Source organism: Mesitornis unicolor, unplaced genomic scaffold (assembly GCF_000695765.1).
Source record: "Mesitornis unicolor isolate BGI_N332 unplaced genomic scaffold, ASM69576v1 scaffold35694, whole genome shotgun sequence".
Classification (NCBI taxonomy): domain Eukaryota; kingdom Metazoa; phylum Chordata; class Aves; order Mesitornithiformes; family Mesitornithidae; genus Mesitornis; species Mesitornis unicolor.
Genome location: NW_010178677.1, coordinates 1 through 23,869, shown reverse-complemented (window position 1 = coordinate 23,869; position 23,869 = coordinate 1). Strand labels below are relative to the sequence as shown.

The 23,869-nt window shown below is 42.6% G+C and overlaps 2 protein-coding genes across 2 annotated transcripts in view; one reads left to right on the top strand and one right to left on the bottom strand.

Annotated features, from left to right (window-relative positions):
- Positions 1-16,744, top strand: part of RBKS (ribokinase) — a 62,464-nt gene extending 45,720 nt beyond the window's left edge. Inside the window, exon 8 of the mRNA XM_010182540.1 lies at positions 16,571-16,744. Within this exon, the coding sequence (XP_010180842.1) occupies positions 16,571-16,744 (174 nt within the window). The remainder of the gene's footprint in view (positions 1-16,570) is intronic.
- Positions 16,745-17,670: 926 nt separating this feature from the next.
- MRPL33 (mitochondrial ribosomal protein L33) lies at positions 17,671-22,898 on the bottom strand. The gene is made up of 3 exons (XM_010182539.1): positions 22,882-22,898; positions 20,100-20,206; positions 17,671-17,984 (listed from the first exon to the last, which is right to left on the bottom strand). Exons 2-3 carry the CDS (start codon positions 20,188-20,190, stop codon positions 17,935-17,937), a joined length of 141 nt encoding a protein of 46 aa, XP_010180841.1. The 5' UTR covers positions 20,191-20,206; positions 22,882-22,898; the 3' UTR covers positions 17,671-17,934.
- Positions 22,899-23,869: the final 971 nt, after the last annotated feature.

Below are 23,869 nucleotides of genomic sequence, written 5' to 3'. Positions count from 1 at the left end.
ACTTTCTCCTCATTTTCCTAGTTTCTGCTAGCTATTTTCTACAGGCAAATTTTGAATAAAAATAAAAATAAGTGAATTATTGACAAATCATCCTCGAATTTTCTGGATGAAAGAAATACCTGATTAAGCCCACTAGCCTTATCATTTTGTATTTGAAGCAGATGACGTACATAAGAGGCATCTTACACATAAAAAAGTACTAAAAGGTATAAATTAGAATCTATTTTTATTGCTTTAAATAGTCATTTCTAAATCTACTTGACTACATGAAGTTAAATATATGCATTTACTTTATTTTTGGACGAAGCTGTTTCCACTTTAGGTGAAACTAGCACATGAAGCTGCATTAAAATAGCTGTGAAGGATAATTATATAATTCCATTGATGTGACACTTCTTCAGTTGGTAGCAGGTTTCACAAACCATTCACAAATTTGATAAGCATTTCATAGAAAACAATAATATCATATACACACATTTTGCAGTTGCATGTGTGTGTGTGCAAGGCAGTTTGCCTGCTGCTGAAGCAGAAGCACAGCTGAGGTGGAACACAGCAGCTGCTTGCAAACAGCTGCAGGACATGACCGAACACCGTCAGGTCAAAATTGTACTTGAGGTGAAGTGGATGATCTGTGTGATGAACCACACGATGATCCTGGATTGTGGCAGCTGCTGCTGCAGTAGCCCTGAACACACTGTCCTGGCAAGGGCATATGCGCTCTGGTTACAGGGAAGGCCACAGCATTGTCCATACTGGAGAATAAAGCTCTGCTCTTTTGTGCCTCTTCATCCCTGCTCTCCCCCTCTGCTTCTGACAATCATGCAAAGTGTAATTTACAGCACTATTTACATCTATTTACATTTACTAATTATATTCAATTGAAACTGCCAAGGAAAATTTGTCAGAGGAATGTAATTACTCAAAGCTGGAATTTGGCCAGCAGTGAGATTAGTTGCCTTCCATTTTGCAAAAAAGCACTATGGGATCTTACAGCGCTACAAGTGGCAGCTGGGAACCAAGTCGAGCCCCTGAGGTCCTGCCAGAGGCCTGCCTAGGTCTTGGTATGTGCAGGTGGGCTTTGCAGAGCCAGTCGGGCTGTCTGGAGCTCCAGGTTCCTCAGGCTCTGGGCTTTAGAGGATTGTCCATGCCAGGCCTCTGGAAGTGGGGCAGACAGGCGATCGGTGGCTACGGCAGGCTGGAACGTGTCTGCTGGCCCTGGGGTTGCATCCCAGGGCTCGGGGCTTTGCCTTTTGCTGTGGTTGCTCCTTGCAGTTGAAGGCGTGGTGTCCTATCTAAGAACCATGCTGTGAATCAGAGGGTTGGCACAGGCAGAATCTCTCCTCTGCAGGGGCATTAGTGGAAAATGGGAACTGCCCTGCTGCTGTTGCCCCATTTGCAGCATGGAGGTCACTTTACTGGGGGAAGGTACTTAGGGTTAGTTTTTGTAACCTTTGAGTTGCTCCAGAGCCGAGTTTGGATCAAGATGCTGATACATCCATACATGTTTGCATCACTTAGGATGACTTTCTAATTTTCATCCCATCTGGTCTTTTAAACACATTGTACAATTGCTCTGCTTCAGATCTCTTCATCAGCATCTACTTGACCTCCAGGTTTACACATGCCAATGTTGTGTGCACAGAAGTCCTGCATTAGCACACTCACAGTCAGGAGATCAGGCATCTGCATATCTAGTTTAGCCATGGACATATCCTCTGTAAAGAGAATTGTCTCCCAAATGGAGACATTTGGGCACACAATATTTAGATGAAAATTTGGAATTGCTTTTCACAATGGTGCCCCTAGTAATTGCAGCAAGTCTGTGGTCTCCCTTTTAAGGCTCACTGGACCTAGAATGTTTAACTTTGCAGTATTTCTAAGCACAACCATTAAATTTCCCATATCATTTCTTACATTACCAGGATTTTCCCTGTGTGGCTATGCTTTCTGGATACAGAGAGTGCACAACCTGCTGAGGGAAGCTAAGGAGATCACAGGTTGAGGTGCCATGCTTAGAAACAGGAAACTCATTTATGAGACATGATGAAATTCAAAATTTAATCTACTCAGTTATGCCTGAAATTTGACACGAGTGTATGATTTGTTCTATATAGTCTTCTCTGTGCGACATTCTTGGGGACGGATGATACATACTATTTGTCATAATCATAAATGTTACCATTGATTTTTCATGTCAGTTCTGCAAAATGAAGGTTCATTGCTACAATATGAATTTGTCATCAGATGTTTTGTGTTCAAATCCTATTAAGTTTCCCTCTGATTTCCTATTACAGTGTATTAGATCTGGCTCCTTTACTATGGGAGAGAATGAAAAAGGCTGTCTTAAAGCAGTAGAGTGCTCACTGAGCAGCTTTGTATTGAACTCCAAAGATGTTACACAATCTTTATTTCAATAAAGCCTCATATAAGCGTATAGCTATGTAATTTTAGATATGTCACAGTATTTGGGCCTATGCAGTAACTGTGGTCTGAAGAAGACAGTGTGGTTTAGCGATTTCAACAAAAGACTGAGTAAGAGTTCCAGGGCTCTGTAAAAGACTTGCTGTAAATCCTTGGGAGAGTTACTTGTCTTCTTTGTATCCCAATTTATCTATCCATAAATTGAAGCTGCTGCTATTAATGTGTTGCATATAAACCATGAGAAGTCTGTTAGAGATCAGAACAGAACCTGGGAGGCCTTTTTCCCAGGCTTGTTATACAACCTCAAGGCCAGTTGTGGTGCTTTGGGGGCTTTGCAAACTCATTGAAGTTCTTCTGCTTGAAGTTGAGAGGTCTCATCTGCAAAAAGATGGTTTACACTAAAATTCTCTGACTTAGCTGTATCTTCTGGTTTGGAGGCAGCCTGAGCCAGAGGAGTGAAGTGGACACTGAAATAAAGCCTTAGAATATAAATAAATCCAAAACAGTCCTCCTAATAACAGCAATTCTTTGTCTCCTGACTTTGTGGCCTAACGTCTGAGGCTCAAGGGGATATAAATACAACACTCTGTGCAATGACTAATTACTCAAAATTCTGTGCATCAGCAGAAGTGGGACTTGTGGTTGACTCTAATATTATCAAATGCCTTTGCTATTTAATAATCTTGTAGCCATACATTATTTAGCATGCCATTTGCACAAAGAACAGTGATTTTACTTCAGCTATCTCTCAACAAAGTAAAAATGCAGCTGGTAGTAAATGAAGCATTTGGCAGACAATGTGTCTGATGTACAGTTCTCTAACTTGCTAAGAAGAGAAAAATGTTATGGAGTGTTTAACCTTTTCCTGCCAAGATGTAGCAAGAAGGAGTAAAGTGACCGCAATGGGCAAGCTCTTCTTTCTTTTCTCTTTTTCTCTTTTTCTCTTTCTCTCTCTCTTTCTCTTACTCTTACTCTTTTTTCTCTCTTTCTCTTTTTTCTCTCTTTTTCTTTTTCTTTTTCTTTTTCTTTTTCTTTTTCTTTTTCTTTTTCTTTTTCTTTTTCTTTTTCTTTTTCTTTTTCTTTTTCTTTTTCTTTTTCATCTTCCTTTTCTTTTTCAAGGAAAGAGAAAAAGTTACTATCGGGCAAACAGCTTTTCTATCAGTGGGGTTTATTCACACACTAACACAGAGTAATTATGCCCAGAGCTCCCATTAACATCCCGCAAACCGACAGCATAATAGCTTCCTTTCTTTAACATGCAACCAAAATAGGTTAATAAATAATTTTAGTTCCAGTCATAGCCCACTTTCTGACTTAGCCTTCTGCATTCTGTCTTTTACAAATATGGAATCCATTGAATTTTGGAACAGAAAAACCATGAGGATTAAGTAGATCTGCCAGACGCTCCAATCACCAAACTGCACTGTAAATGTATTTCGAGCTGCATCTATTATGTTCTGAAGTTCAGCAGAACTGTGAAAGGGCACATGACTGAAATCACTGCATTTGAGTTGACTCACAGTTAAGTGTAGATGAGAATTGCTTGGCTCATCGTATGTTTCTGCTTCAGATTCAGGCCTCCGAAAGACACTTCAGTTTTTGAAGACTTGGTCAGAGGCTTAAGGTTATACAGGCATCCAGTGACAAGAGGAATTGCAAGTGTTGCCTCTCTGCTTTGGATGTCAACTGGGAAAAGGTGGTGCAAGCTGGATGCGCCCTTTCCCCTTTGAGAGCAGAAAGCTGTATTATCTCCATTTTACAGACAGGAAAAATGGAACAAAAATGTTAGTGATTAGGTGTTCTGAAGCACCAGCTAAAAGTCTCCTGCTCCAAGTTACATAGGGAGTTGAGGTGACATAGCCAAAAATGAAACACAGGCGTATATTGCCCCATGCTACTCTCTTAACTTCTAGACAACATTGTCATGGAAGGAAATACTGTTTATCTGCCTAGTAACTGTCTATTTTAATCTGTAAGAACAAACAATGTAAACAAAATGAGCAAACAGAAGTAGTCTTGTACCAAACAATTTCCAGCCTTGCTTTCCAGTGGAAGATTCCACAGACCACACAGACTTTGCTCTAGTCCTTTTCTCAACCACGGAGCATCTAATTAAATCTCTTTCCATTCCTGACTCTTATGTGGAAGAGAGTCTACAGTCCTGTATGGTTTCTTTCCAGATGGAAATGCATAATTTAACAGAGGTACAGCTGACAGAGAGAAGTGGGCCCAAAGCAGTATTAGCATTTGCCACAAATTGCATTAAATTGCAAGGGGATACTTAATGGAGACGTAGAATAAAAAGAAGATTAAAACCAATGTTTAGTTTTCTAAGCCCCTCATAAGATTGCAGAGTGCCAGACAACAAAAACCTTGGAGGAAAACTGAATTTCTGTCTCAGTTACTTTAGTGATATTAAGAATTGTTTGGTTTTGCTACACACCATCAGTATCAGGTCATGACCTTTTGTCCTATTGCATCCAAGAGCTTTGGTCTGTATACATATATACATATATGCAAAGTTCCTAAGCACCTTACATTATTTACTACTTTTGTGAACAAAACTTGAGGTAAAGTACTATTCTTACCACTGTTTCGGAGATGGGGAACAAAAGCACACAGGGACTGGCTTGTCAGTGGCAAGTGAACCTGCTTCCTTGATAAAACCATAACTACTTCTCTCTGTATCTCTTCAAAGAAAGTTAGGACTGGAGGAAAAATTCTGTCAGCATATAATCTGTCTCATTTTTAGAACTGGACATCATTGTAGATGTCCACATAAATGAGAAAGTACACAGCAGTGCTGAGTTGCTTTGCATTGGATGCTTCTCGAAGAGTCTGTAATGGATTTGTGGAAATGTTGTAGAAGGACGGGTGCTTTGGCTCCACTGCTGTCATACTTAGAGATATTCCAGTTTGCAAGGTAACCCACTTGATGGGTCTGGACAGACGATGGTAGGGACACTGGCTGCATTTATGCACCAACTCACATGTTTTGTCTGGGGACCAGAACATGTGAAGGATACAGCATCCAACATCTGGGCCTGAGATTACATTCTGATGAGGTCTAGGGAAGCTGAGTTCAGAAGTATCTTGTAGCTCTCTTTTGTGCCTTCTCACTTTGGGGATGCTTTAGTAAATTAACAATGGTATAATTTTTACAGGTTGAGAGCAAAGTAGGAAATTACTCTTTTATTGCCTCACTTGGGCTAACTATGGCTTGCAACGCAAGTCAAAATCAGTGCAGCAGGACATGCCGCATCCCTTTTCTTGCTTTGCCATCCTCCCTTTGTGTTTATGATGGTGCCAGCGCAGGGTCTTTACCAAGAGGATGCTCAGTCCTGGTGAGCTCAGACCCTGTGTTTGGAGCAGATACTGGGCTGCCAATGCATGCACACAAGGCAGCATCAGTTGTAGTGGTGCATAGCACTCCAGGATATCTGAGTTGCACAAAGGATGGAGAGGAAGGAAGACCAACTGTGTGCAGCCATCCTTTCTAATTAAATTCCTGCGGTTAAAAATAACTCCTGGAAGCTGGCGCTTCTGGCACATCCAGAGCGTCACCTTCCCAAGTATCTTTTTCTGGCCTGAGCTGTAGGAAGTTGAAAATGTGATCCGCTGTGTAATAGTACAGCATATTATTGGCCAAACTCCTTATCATTTTTTACCTCTTGCATAATTTATAGTTAGTTTACAAATGTCATATGCCTCCTTGTCTTCTTTAAAGCAAGTCCTTGCAGAACCAGGTATCATCCTGTCTGTTGTGGAACATAACCTGCTCTTCTCAGTTTGTTCTCACCAGTTCTGGCAATGGTGAGAGAAGGCAAACCTGTGTCCTGAGCCCCATGCCTACTTAGTTACCCAGAAATACCAATTGCAGTAATGTTGTTAGTGAACTAAGACCTTATTTCCCCCAACAGACTTTTCATTGCCAAGTAATTTTGGTCACTACAGAAACCAGAAAGGTTTGTGTTGGATTGGTGATATTGCATAATTAGGTTTTCAAAAGAACAAGAACAGAGAAATGAGAATAGTGGGGAAATCAGGCTTCTTGCTTTTGCAAATTCTAACCACAGAAAATGCCAGAAGTTTTATTTCTTATCAAGAATAAAGGAGACAATCTTCAGTAGCCTTGTCCCATGACAGAATATATTTTATTGTTTCAACTAGACAAATGTAAGGAAGCTATAACCATAAGTTTTGGTGACTGATGGCAGTAACCTACAGAAATGCCTTTAATGGCCAGTTTGCAGTTGAGCATAGTGATTTTGTCACTTTTCTCAGGTTTTTGTGTCTCTGTGCGTAGCGACAGACATACAGAATCATTCTGTATTCTAGAACAACTCAGCTGTAGAAAAGCAGATTCCCAAATTCTGGGAGTAATGTTTGTCAACTGCCCAAATGGCTATAAGCATTTTTGGTTTTATTCGTTTCAAAGCACAAATAAACACAGAAATCCAGGGAAAAGGTAAGGAAAGTCTTCAGAAGCTTGTGCCTCATTACTGATGTATGTGATTTTGTTACTGAAACAATGAAGCAAGCAGTGTGTTTGTTGGAAAGATCCATTTTACAGGGCATCCCACAGAGAAAGCCTTTCTGTCAGAAGCAGCGCCTTGGTGCTCATCTGCTCCTGAAGACCACGAGCAAGGTGCGGGAGCCCTCTTTTCTGGACGCCTGCCCCACAGGTTAAGGACAACAGAATGGGTGGGCAGTAGAGAGCAATACTGTAGGGCAGAGCAGCAGTTCTGGCTTGTAGGTCACATCTAGTTTAACTCAGAGAGAGAAGCTACGACTCAAGTACTCGTCGAAAAGATTAGACAAACTTGGTAGGAAAAAGAATGCAGGGAGCTGGCAAGAGGACAATGCTAGAGTGAGCTCAGACAAAAAAACCTCCTGAAGTTTGGTGGTTTTTTTTCCCTCCAGGATATGTAGTTCAGAGGTAGGCGGGAGCAGTGGCCAGCCAACAAAGGCTAGATACTGTGGTTTTGAAAGAGGCGCTCGAGCATATGGAGCTTTCGTGCAAAAAAAGAATGTTTTTTTGATCAATTCCAGGCGAGATGGCAGTTGTGTCATTCTGAGTGCATCTCTTCAGATTAGATGGGATCACTAAAAGTCTTCTGGCATTTTCAGTCTGAGAGAAAAAAAGCAGATGTGGCTAGTGAAATTGCCCAGCAAGGAGATTTCCCCCTTCTGACTTGGCTGTTAGATTATGGGGTCCTGAAGCCATGTCAGCTTCTGACGTGACACCAGGTGACACAGTCGGTGACAATTTGACCAGTTCTCTCCTGATTGGGGAGCTCATTGTTTGGAAGGGAAACCCACTGCCAGTATTTGCAGCGTACTATTAGAGTAACTTTGTGTTTTCTGAGCAGGGCTTCGGCTGCAGTTTCATTTGTTCATTAAATGAAAATTGTGAATTAATGCATAAGCGTGAGCTTTGTTAGGAAGAAATTACAAGTTGGCATGAGTGTGATGTGAGTAATTAATGGAGCGAAGTACTTCTCAAGGAAGTGAGATAAGTGAAGCTTTTGATTAGAGTAGGAGAGTAGCGGCATGTTGTTGAGGCTCGATAAACCTGTTTGAGAAGTACAAATCAACCTTCTGAGGGGCTGCTATATTTAGTGCTGAGCTTCAGCAAACACTGATTCTGTGCAAGTCCAAACCTTGGGAAAGGTAGAAACAGCTCCTGTATACAGCATGTTCAACTGAAAATCTGTCTTATTTCTGTTAGTGGCAATGTTTGCATGCTTCCCTGTTGTTGACACATCTTGGTATATATACTGCTTTTTGCATGAGTGCCACTGGAGAGTTTTGTACTGAGCTGAAGTGTAATGAGATTTTCCAGTACTGTGTTTTAAATGTCATGAGTTTTCCATATGCACTCCAGCAAAGAAAAACAAGTGTGGAGGGTTTCCTCTGCTGATTCTTTGTGAGGTATGGACTTCAGATCACATGAAAGGACACAGATCATAGCTCAAGTGTGAAACCAGGGAAGAAGCTGGTACCAAGGCAAAAGCTAACTGTAGCTTAAGCAGAAAATTTACACAGAAGTGTATCCTAAATTGAAATAGTCCATGCCAAAATATCTATCACTCTGGTAGCGTAGGGGTCAGAGGAGTGGTGAATTGTTGGGTTTGTGGGAATCTCACAGGTTCAGCAACGTGGATCTGTTGTTTTCAGAACAGCGTGTGGAGTTCCTGGTTCAGCACTCTTACTCCATTGTGTAAGAAAGAAATAAATTTGTCACCTGTCATTAATGCTATCTGGAGTTGAAAGGAGTTTATATGAGTATCATCACACTGAATTGTTTCGATGATTCAGAAAACAGAGTGCTCCCTGTGGGTGAATACTTTGTTGGCTTTCTGGGTTTAGTCTGTTAACACAGAATAATGTCTTTCCCTGACATTCCCTGCTGAGTGGCATGTTGGAATATTAGTACCCGGCAGAACAAAGGTCTCCTGTGCTCCCTCCCAGATTTTGTCAGTGTGCACTAAGAGAAAGCCATCGCCTCACAGACACCTTGCAGTATTTTTCTTGTAAACAGCAAGGTGGGAGCTCTTCTCTTCTGATCCCGACTGAAAGTTTAGCAGAGCTGTGGACAACTTGTGGAGGTCCACATACTAATTTTGGATACCTCAGTTTTGGGGTTGCCAAGCTGTGCCTGATTTTCAAAGGATGGGTAGCTCCTGTGTCTCAAAGTGGGTGTTCATAACATTCTTGATCTTAAGTTGGGTTCATTTCCTGTCAGGTGAAATAAGAGCACTATTACCTGCCTTCAAAACAGATGCTGTATAGGGGCTTTGAAATGTAAAGCAGGACCGTGTGATATTGCCAGATTTCTAGATACTTTCAGCTGTGCTTTTTAGATGATACACAAATTAAAAATTGTAGAATTGTGAATGCTTTATTTCCAAAATTCACCACAAACCAGATAACTTTTCAGGGGAATTCATGCATCTGTAATGCTTGTGGCTGATCTTTTTAGAAACAGTGAATAACTTAATGCAGTAGGATGTTTCAGAAAGGAAAGAAAATGCATGCAGGAGGCCTTGTATCGAGATTAATCTCTCAGGAATGCAGGGGGTTAACGGTCAGGCTGATTAATCACTGTTAATGAACCATCAGGAAATCTGTCAGGAAGTGGGTAAAAATTCCTGATGGCTGATGTGAAGCATTGTGTGGTGTGCTTTGGTTTTCATGTTTCCCAACTGATAGTCCACACTGGGTGTAGTTTAGTTACCTCTAAGTTCTCAAGATGTGTGAAGGACCAGATAACATGCTGTCCTCAGTCAGCTTGAGTAACTGAGCAAGAAGTTCTCCCCATGCATGGCTATGCAAGTGCAGCGCAACATAAATGCAAGAAAGGCAGGGACTGCTCCTTCCCACGGCTTCCCAGAACAGAGTCTGGAAAAGATACAGCAAGGAAGCGTGATTGTTCCCTCATTCCTCCAGTCCGAGCCCACAGGGCACAAGGGGAAAAGTGGAACAAGCGGCTTTCCCTGTGTGAACCAGGAGCCAGAGCATTAGGACTTGGATACACAACTGAGTTAATGAATTGCCTGGTGTTGACCGAGGGTGAGGTTTCACAGTTGGCTTAAGCTGAGCCAAGATCATGCTGCTGCTGAAAGGAGTGTTTCTAACCTCTTTCTCCTTGGCATCGGTCTAGCTATCATGTGGTAATACAGCAGCTTGCCGATCTGGGTGGAAACTAATGTTTCTTGGTCAGTTTTGGCTGGCTTACATCTTCAGACGGATCAGAGAACTGATCTTTGCCGCACGCGTGCTAGATCTGATATAGGGGAGGGCGTGGGAACATGAGACAAGGATAAAAACATGAGTGAGGACTGAGCCCTTCAGCAATAACACAACCATGGATTGGCTTAGGCCTATTATGAAACTGCAGTCTGAATCACTGGGATTGAGAGTGCACTGTCAACCTACAGGGAATGCAAATTAAAATGTGTTAGCTTACACCTCCTGCCATTGTTCAACAGTGGCTGAATACAGCCATTCTGCACGTGGCTGGGAGGAAGGAGCGTATGGTGGGGCAGCAGCATCACAGGACTTGGTCTGGAGTGTGCAGAGCACATCAGATGGTGTCAGTGTATGGAGAAGGCAGAGGGGAAGAAGAAAGGAACAATTGCCACCACCGTGGATCCTCTCTATGTATTTTCCTTTGCCTGAGGACATGTTCTAGTTTTTCTTTGTGACAAGATTGCAGAAACACTCAGTTACCAGAGCACAGATTAAGCACAGTAATGCAGCTGTGGATCTAGACCCTAAAGGTCTGGGACACAGTGTGCTTCTCCTTTATCTTCAACCCAAGTAGCTTTGCAGTGCTCTCTAGTCTGCACCAAAAGCCTAACTTAGACCTAAAAAGGTGAGCTCTGCTATTTGTTTCAAGTTCATTTGGCTTTTATTGCAAAGTTTGGTAGTTCCATGATAAGAACAGGTTAAGGCAGACTTTGGCTTATTTAAATTTGGCCAACAGGACCAAGGCAGTGATTGTGCCCCTCTACTTGGCACTGGTGAGGCGGCACCCCAAATACTGTGTTCAGTTTTGGGCCCCTCACTACAAGAAAGACATTGAGGTGCTGGAACATGTCCAAAGAGGGGCAATGAAGCTGGTGAGGCATCTGGAGAACAAGTCTTATGAGGAACAGCTGAGGGAACTGGGGTCATTTAGCCTGGAGAAGAGGAGGCTGAGAGGAGACCTTATCACTCTCTACAACTACCTGAAAGGAGGCTGTAATGAGGTGGGTGTTGGTCCCCTCCCAAGTAACAAGTGATAGGGCAAGGGGAAATTATTTCAAGTTGCATCAGGGGATATTTAGATTGAATATTAAGAAAAATTTCTTCACCAAAAGGGTTTTCAAGCTGCCCAGGGAAGTGATTGAGTCACCATCCCTGGAGGTATTTAAAAGACGAGTAGATGTGGTGCCTAGCCATGGGGTTTAGTGGTGGACTTGGCAGTGTTAGGTTAACAGTTGGGCTCAATAATCTTAAAGGTCTTTTCCAACCTAAATGATTCTGTGATTCTGTTTCAAAGGACATTTTATCATTTTGTTCTGGCTCAAAACTCCATGCATAGATATAATAACTGTGCTGGTGGAAGATCTCTTTGTAGTTTTCAAGTATTTCAGGTTTTAGAGGTTTGTGTCCAAAGGTCTGCTCCTGTAAGTGCAGCCGTGCAGAGCCCCACCGGTATCTGTAGGGTGTCCTACAAAGATGCCAATCCTTCCACACAGGATCAGCAACCCCAGACACCATTGGAGCCGTCACCCTTGTTAGGCCTTGAGCTTAGGAAATAGTTTGAAGACAGTCCAATTAGTTTAACTTTAAGAGAGTTTCAAGGCAGTGGAGTTAGTTTAATTTAAAGACTGTCTTAATTCAAACTGCCAAAGTATCTCTCCAGGGAAACATCAGGAAAAATGGTGGTGGAGGGGCAGAGGGGAGGAATATTACCGCCTCCCCCCCCCCCCAAAAAAAAAAAAGTGTTGCACGGGCAAATAAATACAAAAGTGAAAAAAAAAGGCAGTAATATTTCCAGAAATAAACCATTCTCCATCGCATAGAGGATAAACATGGGCTTTTTCAGGGAGAAGGAAATCATAAAAATAAAGACCAGAAAAAAAAGCTGTATAACTGATTCAACCACTGTTACCAAGCGATATGTTATTCCCTGAGCATTTCAGCTGAAATTATCTCTTAGCTGAGACATAGACGCTCTTGGCACAAGAGTGTCTGAATACATCCTGAAGGCTGGAAACGTTTCTCCATTTCCACTCGTAACCTTTCATCAAAGCACAGCCCAGGGATTCTTGTAGGGAGAGATTGGCTTTTCCCACTTGTGGGGAGCGGCCAGTGAGTGCCTTCACTGACAGATATTTCTGTGTTGTGTAGGGCTAATTTGTAGTTCGGGTACAGCGTAGGCAGGGGTACAGCAAGGAATGTTGAGCAGATGTGACACAGAGCGATAACATCCTTAGCATAATCCAGCATCACACAGTTACGGAGTGCTATAAATACAACTGGAATTCTCCAAGGCTCAATTCCTTCGACAGAGTTGAGCATCTCTGCATTGCCATGCATTTAGACTGCACTAAATCAGTGTAATCCTCAGGCTTCGTTCATTTGTGCACTGCTATGAATGCTCCTAGGAGACTATAAGCATTGTTGCAAGCAGAATCGTTGATTCTACGTTCTAATGCAGTTTTTGACAGCTTTTGGATTGATGTTTTGATTTATTCACTAAGCGAAGAATTTATCATTACAGGCATGCCTAATGCTTCTCGTGTACTGCAATACAAAACATTGTTCCTTTTAGGACTTGGTAACATGCTCTTACAATTTATTTAATGGAATGAATCCGTGTAATACACAGAGCACACATGGACTGTGACTTCTTGAAAAATCACCTGAGGAAAGTCACCTGAGGTTCAGTAAAAATGTCAGGCTTCGGGAGCCAGATCCCCCCCCCAGTTCTTACGTGGTTGCCATTACTCTCCCCCCTGAGGACAGGCTGGGAGGGTGAAGACTGAGCAAGAGGTTGCCCTGAAACAAGGCAGTGCAACTGCTGAAATGCTGTCAAGTGTAGCTTTTGGCCTCGTGGCCTCCCAAGTTTTTTGGTGACCAAGTGATCTTATTGTGTAAGTGAAATGCATCCTATTATTCTACAGGATTGATTGAAAAATGCTTTACTTGCTGGAAAGACTGTTGAACAATATCGTTTCCACTTACAAAGCACTTTCCTTAAAAAAGCACTTACAGAGCAGCATTGTGTAAAAATAGTTATACTAAAGTTGTGAACCAGCTTCTGACAAATCAGGACTAACAAAAGCTAAGGTATAAATAGAAGTGTTTTTGTGGGTTTTCTCTTCTCTGGAGGCACAGAATCTCAGTCCGTGCTGGACTCTAACAAACAAAAATGCCCTTTTCCAGACATACAGGAAAACAAGGACTTTCCAGACCAGTGACACAGAATATAAATAGGTTTTAAAAACTGCTTCAAAACCATAGAACTTAGTAAAAACCCTAACATTTGCATTTTAGAACTAGCCATGCCATATCAGCCAAATTTTTTGATCCAAGTCTTTATTTTATTTCCTACAAACTAGCATCTCCTGCTCTAGAGAAAGGTTAAACAAGTTACATTTTTATAATTGTGGAATGAATTGTCTCCAGGCACTCAAGGATATGAGGATTATCTCAAAGTCTGCAATGTATTAGGATTCCTGGAAGACAAATACTGAAGAATGTAAAATACTACATATTCTGTATTTATATTTGGTCAATGGGCAAAATAAATGTGCCTTACTGGTCATTTCTAACATTCATTATTTTTGCAAAGTAGATTTGTTTTTTTCTTCTAGCAAGTTTTGAAACAGCTAAATGTAAAGCTAATATTTGCTAATTCAGAGTTTGGATAATCTTGATTTTGCTCTGACCCTGTTCCTTTTTCTGCTCTGTGCTGACCTTTTCTGAATCTACCAAACCCAGTGTAGCTCAATCCACAATACCAAAGAGGGAAGGTCTGTTTCTGTGGGCTGAAAACAGTTCCTATTGCAGCTAACCTTGCAGCTGAATCAGTTCTGCTGTTGCTCTTGAAGTCACGTTCGACCAGTTGTGTCTGCACAGACCAGGAGCAAGACTGCACAGGGTATCTACATAATCGATCTGATACATGCCGCTGTGTTCAGCGTAGTAGCTCCTATATTGAAAACACCCCCCACGCAAAATGTTTACTTACCAACAGCAGAATTTATCATACCCCTGGGGTCTGTAGTGGCTGAGCTTTAGCGACACTGACTGCTCCAGTCTATCTGTGGGAAGGAAGAATTCCAGCAAAAGTTCACTGGCATCCAATCCTTCTGTATATTCTCCAATTATCCCATAATCTTTTCTCTTATAAAAAAATACTAGGCCGCCTTTTTCCATTCTGCATGGAATTCTTCTGTTCACCCCTTTTTCCACCTTTGCAGTCATTTAACGTAGTTCAGCCTCGCCAAAAGGGAGATCTACAGCCGTCTCACAAACTCAGAGCATCACCCAAAAGTGAAGCAGTGCAGCAACATTGAAGGGAGAACTTAGGTTCCATCTCGCCGTCATGCACCCTAAGACCTGGGTGCTGTGCGGTTGGTCTTGTTTTGCTCCACTAGCAAACACTGCAGCAATTATTTGGGGCAGTATTTAGTTATCTACATTTAAAAAAAAAAGATCAAAGACAGTATGCGGCTCTATTCTGCTGCCGGGTAAAAGTTTATGACACCCAGTACTCTGAGAATTCTTCATTAAAATAATATTTGGCCACTTCCATTACCGAGTGATCACAGTATGAGAAATATTTGATGTAAAAATGGTGAGTTCTTCCTGCTAGAGCTACAGCATAACAGAGCTGCTTGCTGAAATTCTACTTCTGTCTGTAACAGCAGTGCCAAAATAGCTTTAATAATTAATCATGCACCGATTAGATTATAAACTCTGAGATGGGCCAGCAATTTCTGTATTACACATCAGACAAAAGGCACTGGCAATGCTTAACTAGCAGTCACCTGCTCCTGCTCCACCTGCCATTGTGGCAGCACTCTGGAAACCAGAAGAGAGACAAAAGCCCAACAGAAATTGATAAAAACCTTCACCTGCCCCTGGTACATTCAGGAATACAGAACTGTTGAAACAGGTGCAGCTACAGCTGCATGCCGGGGTACAGCTTCACTTATTAACACGCAGTTTGCCAGGTGATGCTCTGTGTTGTGCCCTGCTGTGAAGGCAATAGAAGACAGCATCCAAACTGCAGGCTAAGGGAGAGTTAAGCAGGGCATCGTCTCCTGAGTGGGAACACCAATGCAAACAGCTTCTGGGCAAGAAGAGACAAGGTGTGGAGAGACAAGGCATGCTGTAGGCACGATGATCCTGCGCTTACCCCCCTTCGGGTTCCCTTGCAGTTTCCGCGCTGCTCTGCTCTGTCAGCTGCTTGCAATGTTACCAACAGAGTTTTGTGGAAATGGTATTTTTTGGCCAGAATGATAAATGCATATAACTACAGCTGATTTTAGGGTAAGGAGGAGTTTAACACTGAGAACGCCTAGAACTCAAAATTGAAAATTACTTCCTAGCCTTAACTTCCAATTAGAAATTGTGCTTAGCTTTCTTAGCTAACTTTTTCCAGGCCTTTGCTCTTGTCCCATGACTCCTGGGACCTATTTATTACAACTACAGAGGCAAACCCCCTCAGGGGAGATAGTCCATGTGCTGGTTCTTGAAGGAAAGAAGATATTACCAGTGTGTCCAGTGTAACGCTTTTACTGGTATAAAAGTAGGATTAAAAAAGGGGGACCTTAGAGCCAGTTTTATGGTACCAACAAGAAGAGGGGGAAGGGTTACTCTGAGAAGAAGAAAGCATACTCCCCATTTGTTGAGGGCTTGTTTGGGGCAGGCAGGGCATCAGGCAGCTCTGGTGGGAGACACGGCCTGGGGACAGGTAGCTCAAGAGGGCCACAGCTGCCAGAGCTCCAGGTGAATGTCAATGTCCTCCACCCTCACGGTTAAACTCAGTGTAGGCGGCAAACCGTGCCCCAAGAATGAGTAGTTTATGTGATAGACACAGCATAGACCTTTGTTAGTGGGGCCTTCTTAATGAACAACAGCTAAGTTCTGGAGGCATCAAAATGTATCATTCTGCAACTAGGAATTTACTGACACCACAAGCCACATGGCCTATTTTTTTCCCCTTTTCTCTGTCCCTTCTACCACTGCCCTTTATGAAAAACAGAAGTTAAATGAGAGAAAAATAGCTTTAATGAAATATTCAGGTTGAGAAATCAAAATCGGACACTCCAACAACAGGAAGTTTCAAAAGCAGTGTTTATGACAGCACGTTGCTGAACTGTAGCACACTTGCCTGTCTTTTTCTTTAAGTTTAGGTCATATTATAGTGTGTACCTTGATTCAACTGCTGGGCACAAAGATAGTATTGTGGCATTAGTTTAACATGGCAGAATTTCCTAGGCATAGAAAAGTGAATTAACTCAACCCTTGAACAATTTCCTGACCCCTGCAGTCAGTGCTGCAACTTTTGTCTTTTCAGTAAACACATCTGAATTGTTTCCCTGTGCGAGTATGCTTAAAGTTGTTTGTTATTTTATTCTAGGGAGCTGGAGACAGTTTTGTTGGAGCACTGGCCTTCTACCTGGCTTACTATCCCAAGCTACCCATGGAGGAAATGATCAGGAAGTCTAACTTCATCGCATCAGTGAGCGTGCAGGCATCAGGGACACAATCGTCATATCCTTACAGGAAGGACTTGCCTCAGGACCTTTTCTAATTGACATTGTCTCGCTCAAAGTGCTGATTTTATCTTGTCCCAGACAGCATTATTTTTTTGACTGTACCAAGGTTCTCCTCTGCTGACTGGAAAGACCAGGAAGCAGTGAGATGGGGTGGGGGTGGCAGGTCTTTCAAACACAGCACAGCAGGTCTCTCTGGCCCCACATAACCACTGGGCTCGTGGCTGTCCCACACAATGCTGAACCACACAAAGTTTACAGCAAAATGTGTGGAGGGTATTGGGCTCCATGTAATAATTTTACTTGATTTTATCAGAACTTCTGATGTGCAATGCCAACACGTGACGTAGTGTTAGCTTTGAAACTGCAACTTCGGTCCTTGGCTGCAGACACTGAGGCCAGCGTTTGGCTCCCTAACAAAGCACTGTACACCCAGCCCTGGCCCATCCGTTCTCATGTGCCTTAGGTGTGGGCTGTGCCACTGTGGAAGATCCCTCAGACTGGAAAGAGGACAAGAGTGCTACTGAGGTAGACTGAAAAATGTTTCTAGCCATATTGCTCTAACCATAGGTGAGCTAACAAAAAACTTCCCAAAACATCAGAGAACAACTTTGGCTATCTACTTTCTTCACACTTGACAAAAATCAGGAGTGAAAAATTAGTCCTGCTGACCAGACTGAAAATAATATAGCCTGTTTATGCATAGTCACAGCTTATCAAAGAGATTTCACCAGGTTCCCACTGCTTCTTCCTTTCCTAGGAAGGAGCTGGCACAACACTACCCCTCCAAGGAATGACACCAATTCATGGTCACTGCTGTTGAATCTGTGGCTGGTAGGTTAGAAAAACTTGCAATCCTGCCATTTTTTCTGCTGTGGAAAATGTTAATTTTTATTGCCTTATAAAACAATAGTTTCTTTGAAGATTACAGCCTCTTTCACAATGGAAAACAGAGACAATGGGATTTGCTATTTAATTTTTTTTAATTGAGTACTGTAAAAATAACTCAAAAGATAAATAAATGTTACTGTGATGATCTATGCCCAGACATTAAGAATTTTCTCTCTCTACATTGTTTTATTCACAATGGCCTTCAAATCACAGGAGACGGTGATCCCAGTTCATTTCCTCTCCTTTTAGCCCACGTTGCTGGATTTCTGAATCAGCATTCACCCCGTCCCCCCTCAAAGCGTCCTCTCCTCGTGCATAAATCAAGTCCAGTCATTGTTCAGATAGAGCGGATTTTTCTCTTCTCAGTGAAGAGGACACGTTGTTTTGCTATAGGGAAAAAAGAATCTGTTAAGAAGCCTGAAGTGTTCAGACGCAATTCAACGAGCCTGCATCCCTTTCTCCTGGCTGCCTTTGCTGCTTAAATGAGCGTGGAGCAACTAACTGGTGCAGTGCGGCTGTTAACCAACTTCTGAAGGAGTCTGGTAGTGCTTTCACTTTACCACATGTTAATTTTAGTTCCTAAGAGGTCCATTTTACCTCTGTGAAAATAAGTATCAGGATTTAAGTGGCTGAAAACATTCAAGAGCTGCTCTGTGAGTCACAGCTGCTTGATGTAGGGACAAAAATAAGTTCTTACTGCTTTCTACCACTCTTCAACTTCAGAGCCCAAACAAGTGCAGATGATGAGCTGGATCCAGTTGGGCTCACAGACTGACTGAAAAGTTGACTGAGTGTCCTGTGGTGCTCTCAGTGAGGCACAAACCTACACTGCCTCTGACACCTGATGCAGATGCTAGCAAAGTCAGTTCAACTACAGGTTAAGCAAAGTCAGTGCATTACTGAAAAACAAAAAAAATTAAACCAAAGCTTTATGATGCCATTTGAAAAGCACTGCTGTTCCGATTTAACTTCATGATAGGAATTCCTTTGAAAGCTACGCAAGAGCAATCCACACAGCAACAAAATCACTTCTTCCACATAAAAGTTTCGCTTTAAGAAATACTGCAACTTAGTAACACATTCGGTTGCTGCAGTTAGGAGGTAGTGAAACTTGGGCACTACTGCCACTACTTCACTAAAAAGCTTCGTTCTGTGGAGATCCCAGGTTTTTGAAAAGTAAAAAACATAAGGTGAAAATGCATGCCAAGTGAAAATGCTTCCTAACATGTACCTGATGTGAGCTGGTATCTAGACTCAAATTTACTTCCCGTCACACATGCAGTACTTACATCAGTTTCTCACTTGTGTTCTACTACAGGCTACAAAGATCAGAGCTTTTTTTTCTTAATTATTTCCAATTTTGTACTTCAACAACCTACATGTTCTGCAACAGAAGCGCTACATAGCCTGAGCTCTCCACTCTTTTCACATTTCCTACAAGTTGTGAGGCTTCTGGAGAATCACTTTGCACAATGTTTCGATGCAGTCATTTAAAATTTTCCTATTGAAGAAAATAATCTCCACAATCTCCAATTCCCCTTCTGCGTGGAATTCAGGAAAGCCACAACCTCTGTCAGCCTATGATGAGCACATACTGTTTCTCAGGTAGTTTTTCTCACCTGCCATATAGCTCCTATAAGGTCAGGCATCTAACAGGAACATAAAATTACAAGAAAAAATAAGCTTGAACCATGTAATTACTGGCCATACATTATACTACCTACTTAGAGCTGCTCAATACATTCCTTTATTAATCTATAGATTAAATAAGCCTTTTTTGCATTAACTCCTGCATGCTATTTCTAGCATTGTCTGGTTTACATTCTAAATTTCCCCAAATTAAGCTTTTTAATGTTAACTACAGACTGGTTCCTCCAAAAAAAACTTGAGCTCTCAGTCACCTTCCAAAAAGCCTGGTGAGCAAAAGGCATCTTGGCAAGTGCTCTAACCCCCAACAAATCAGATACTTAAACAGAAAATTTGCAAGGACCAGAGGAACATAAAAGAACCCACAAACTGTCATCTGGACAGTGGTATCATTTGTGAAGGAGAAAGAACTTGTGTTTATTTCTTTAAAAGTCCATTTTGTAAGTGATGGTTAAAGTTTACTGTCTGAAGCACCCAGACAGGGCATTTCTATTGATGCATACTTCGTGGCTGCTTGTTGGAGGTAGCTCAGTCTAGCAAACCACACAAAGAACAGAATGAAAGAACTCCTGTGTCACTTTGCTTTGCCACTGACATGTGGCGTGGCTGTCATCAAAGACTCTGATGTGTAGGGCAAGTCACTGCTTTGTTTCAGTGCCGCAAACTGTAAAATGAGGGTAATGTTTACTTCCCACTGGAATGTCATGAAGAACGGCAACTGTACAGTCATCCGAGTATGTAACATGTTATGACAGTCTGCTTAGATGGGAAAAATCCTGTTACATTCAAATCTTTTACCCCACAGAATCAGAGAAGCTTATACAAAGCAGGCCGACTTCTTCCCCAGGCTCTTACCGATGGGATCATATCTCAGCAGGACCAGTTTTTCCTGCAGTCGGAGCCTCCTGATGTTGAAACAGTAGCCCGTCTCGGCCGCACTTTTCATCCTCACCAGAACGTATCTGAAGTCACAAGGAATGTCTCTGTGTCAGTGCACGTGGGCACTGTCAAAGGGACAAGAAGCTTTTAGCATAAAGAGTTTGACACAATCACTCTCATGTAAGAGACTTCATTTCAACTTCATGGATGTTCTGAATAGGAGCTTCCGTACAATGTGCTAAACTTACTAAACAGAGAAGGAGCACACTATAAACCATAAATTCCAGCATCAAGTTTAACTAAGTAACTCCTAAACAGAACACAAGCCCAGAGAGAAGGGGGGAGGGGAGGGGAGGAAAGAAAGAGAGAGAGAGAGAGAGAAAGAGAGTGAGTGAGTGAGTGAGTGTGTGTGTGTGTGTGTGAGAGAGAGAGAGAGAGAGAAGAACCTACAACCAACTCAACATACAATTGAATCACTATGGCTTAAAAGATAATAGCAAGAGAGGAAGGATGATGGTAGTGAAAGATATTTGGGCTGTAGATAACACTGTATTGCAGACCATCACTTCCACATGCAGAGAGGAACCCAAGCAGGTAGCATGGAACAAGAAGCATGCAAAAGGAGAAGCAGGGCCCCTTGGCACCATCCATCCCACAAGAAATACAGAGCTTGATGTTACCCCAGCCACGGGAACTCCCTTCCCCACTGGAGGGCTCTGGGTTTGTAGGGCAGACTGGCAGCAGCTACAGTGTCCCTAGCAGCAGGGCAAGTCAGGAGACTGGGAAAGCTGTCACCATGCCCCTACCCTGGAAGTATTCAAAGAGCTGCACAACTTCCCAGACACAGAGCTCTTCTGAAGTTTCAAAAGAAAGGTCAAAACCCTTTAACCAGTCCATAAAATGCATCTTTCTCTGCCATTGCAATAAAGAGATGGATACATCTCTGCATGTGGGCATGCAATTCATTTTCCTCAATTGTCCTGCTTCTAATACCAAATGGTCTGTCAAAATTAACCTTGAAGAGACATCCATTCTTCCTCACTTGTGCAGCTCTGACCAGTGTACTTCCCTGAGCTCTCCTGTTACAGCATTGCAATCTAATTTATGGTCGAGTTCAAAATAAACAGAAAAACACTGGATTCCTGCAGATGAACTGACCAAGCATAGTCTAGGGATTATCCCCAATTATTGTCCTTTCCTGTACACCACTGCAGGTGTGATGTGTAGCCCCAGTAACCACATAGACTCCTTCCCCTACACCTCACCCACTTCCTCAAAGCCTCTGTGCAGTTTCCCCTTTCGGGAGGAATCAGTGGTATCAGTATGACCAGGCCTTGAAATTCTTGTGCACCACATATTTGAAGCCAAGCCCTTTCTGAACAATACACCTTGCTTGGAAAACTTGCTGCCCAATGAAGGAACATAACTGGGAAGAGGGGCAGCAAAGAACAGCGGAAAGCTATCAGGACATGGGAAGAAAACCCAAGGGAAGTACAGAAAGATAAATAATATAAGGAGGTAACATATTCCTGAAGTATATATGAGACTATACAAAGAACAGAGAAAGGACCATCGGGGGCGGGGGGGGGGGGGGGGGGGGGTGGAGGGAAAAAAACCCCACCCTACTGCATTAACATTAGTCACACCATTTTTACAACCTACTTTTTCACCTTGCAGAAACATCCTGCTTTGCTGTTTCTGCAAACAGGTAACAGTGGAATGCTGAGATGTCAAACTGCTCTCTTCCCTGTCAGGCACATACTTGGGAAGTGCTTTCTTAATTTCAAACCCTGACAATTGTGCAGAAATCCTGCAACAGAAGACTCTCTTCAAACCCAGCAAGTGGTTGGTACTGGCTCTGTCAGGGGCTGATTCTTAAAAAAAATAAATAAGACAAAATACTAAAAGGCAAAATTCTCGAGGCTGTCTGGTACCAAATGTAATGCACTCACAGAGAATGTAACTTCTGAGAATCAGAAGACAGGAGTGTATTCATAAATGTATCAGTTTAGCCCCTTGGATTTGTCTAGCTAATCAAAGAGCATTTTGGATGCAAGTCATTCTCTCCACACGACCTTCTGTCCTTGCATCCACACTGTAAGACTACTGGTATGCTGACAGTATATATTCCTTTTCAACCCTTAAAACACATCAGTCTTCTCTATAGGTCAAAGGACTGTGATTAATTTTCTTTCAGAGCCCACGAACATCCCTCCTGAGCTGGACTACAGAGCAAATCAAGAGCACTGACTGCAACTCTGCCATTCCTCACACACAAACATGCTAGAACTGCACTCTGCTGATGGGAAAGGTTCACGGCACCTGCCCAAAGGGCAGCCCACAAACAATGATGACCCACACTGCACCTCAGCTTGCCCTCCTCAGCTAAAAACCATGGAAGGTAAACAGGAGGAAGATGACGTGGATAACTTACAGACTCCCTTTAACCACAAAGCAGAGGTGTGCTTTCCCTGTGCAAGGCACCTTGGATGTTACAGCTCGGCTTAACATGACAGCCCATAGGGCAACACCTACCTTTGATGCAATTTTATAACTTAGGAGGTTTTTCACACTGTTCTGTACTTACCTGTGAAAAGACACACATGCAGAAGGACAGAAAAGATGCAGCTAGACTCAAGGACTGCAAGTCTCTCAGACATACTAAAAAATTCTAGAGAAGCCTAGTATTTTGTAAAGACATCTGAAGATACAGGGTGGTAGCAGAAATCAAAAGTTGTTGAGGTAAACCATCACTTACTTAGATTTGCTCTTGGCCACTGTTTTTTTGCAGCACAAAGAAGAGAAAAAAAAAAGAAGAAAGTTACAATTTTATTTTGTTTCCTTTATATGCAACGTACAGTTTTCCACTGCCTGCCTCTGCAATAGCCCTACATAGATTGGGCAATGAGATTTACTGTCACAAAAGAAATATCACTCGTCCTTCCATCTACATAATTCCAGTTGCCTGTTCTTTCTTCCATCGTATCGCCTTTCTAAGTGTCTGTGCAAGCGCAGCACCTAGCGCAACAGACTGCACTTGTTGCGGCCTCCAGATGTTTTTGATATAAAGCTTCAATGCTGAATATGAATTCACTGAATACACAGTCAAGGCAGGTATGAACTTACACTACTGGCGAAAACAGCAGTCCCACTCTCCCCTACTTGCTTCCTCTCACGCTGCTCTGATTCCTGCCATAGTGCCAACACAAAGGTTTGCACAGCCATATGGAGAACCGGAGCAGGGAGCTGCTCTCGGACAAGACCTCCTCACAAGGCTGGTTTTAGGTCCCCTGATCTAACCCACCACATAGCACAAAACAGGATTATTTTCTTCTGTCAGGTCAGTGAATTTAAAGTAATGATATGTCTACATCATAAATGCAAAAAAACCCCACCAAAATTTAAAAAAAAATATTATCTATATTCTGTCCACGCAAGTCTTGCTTAGGCCATCACAAGCTTCCATCCAACCTTCTCTTGCACTGTTCCTTCACCACACCTCAAGCTTACACTGGTACCACAAGGGTACGTTTCTCACCTCACACTCCCCCACACCCGCCTCCCTCCAGCGCCTTCCTGCTTTTCCACTCCAGCGCTGCAGCTTCTCAGCCTCATTTCTGAGGCTTCAAGTTCTGCTTCCCTTGAGTTCCTCACCTCACCCCCTGTCACTGGGCCTCGCACTCTGCCAGCGACACCGCTCCCAACCACTCGCCCACCCTTCCCCGCTGGCCCTGTTCCCCTTCACC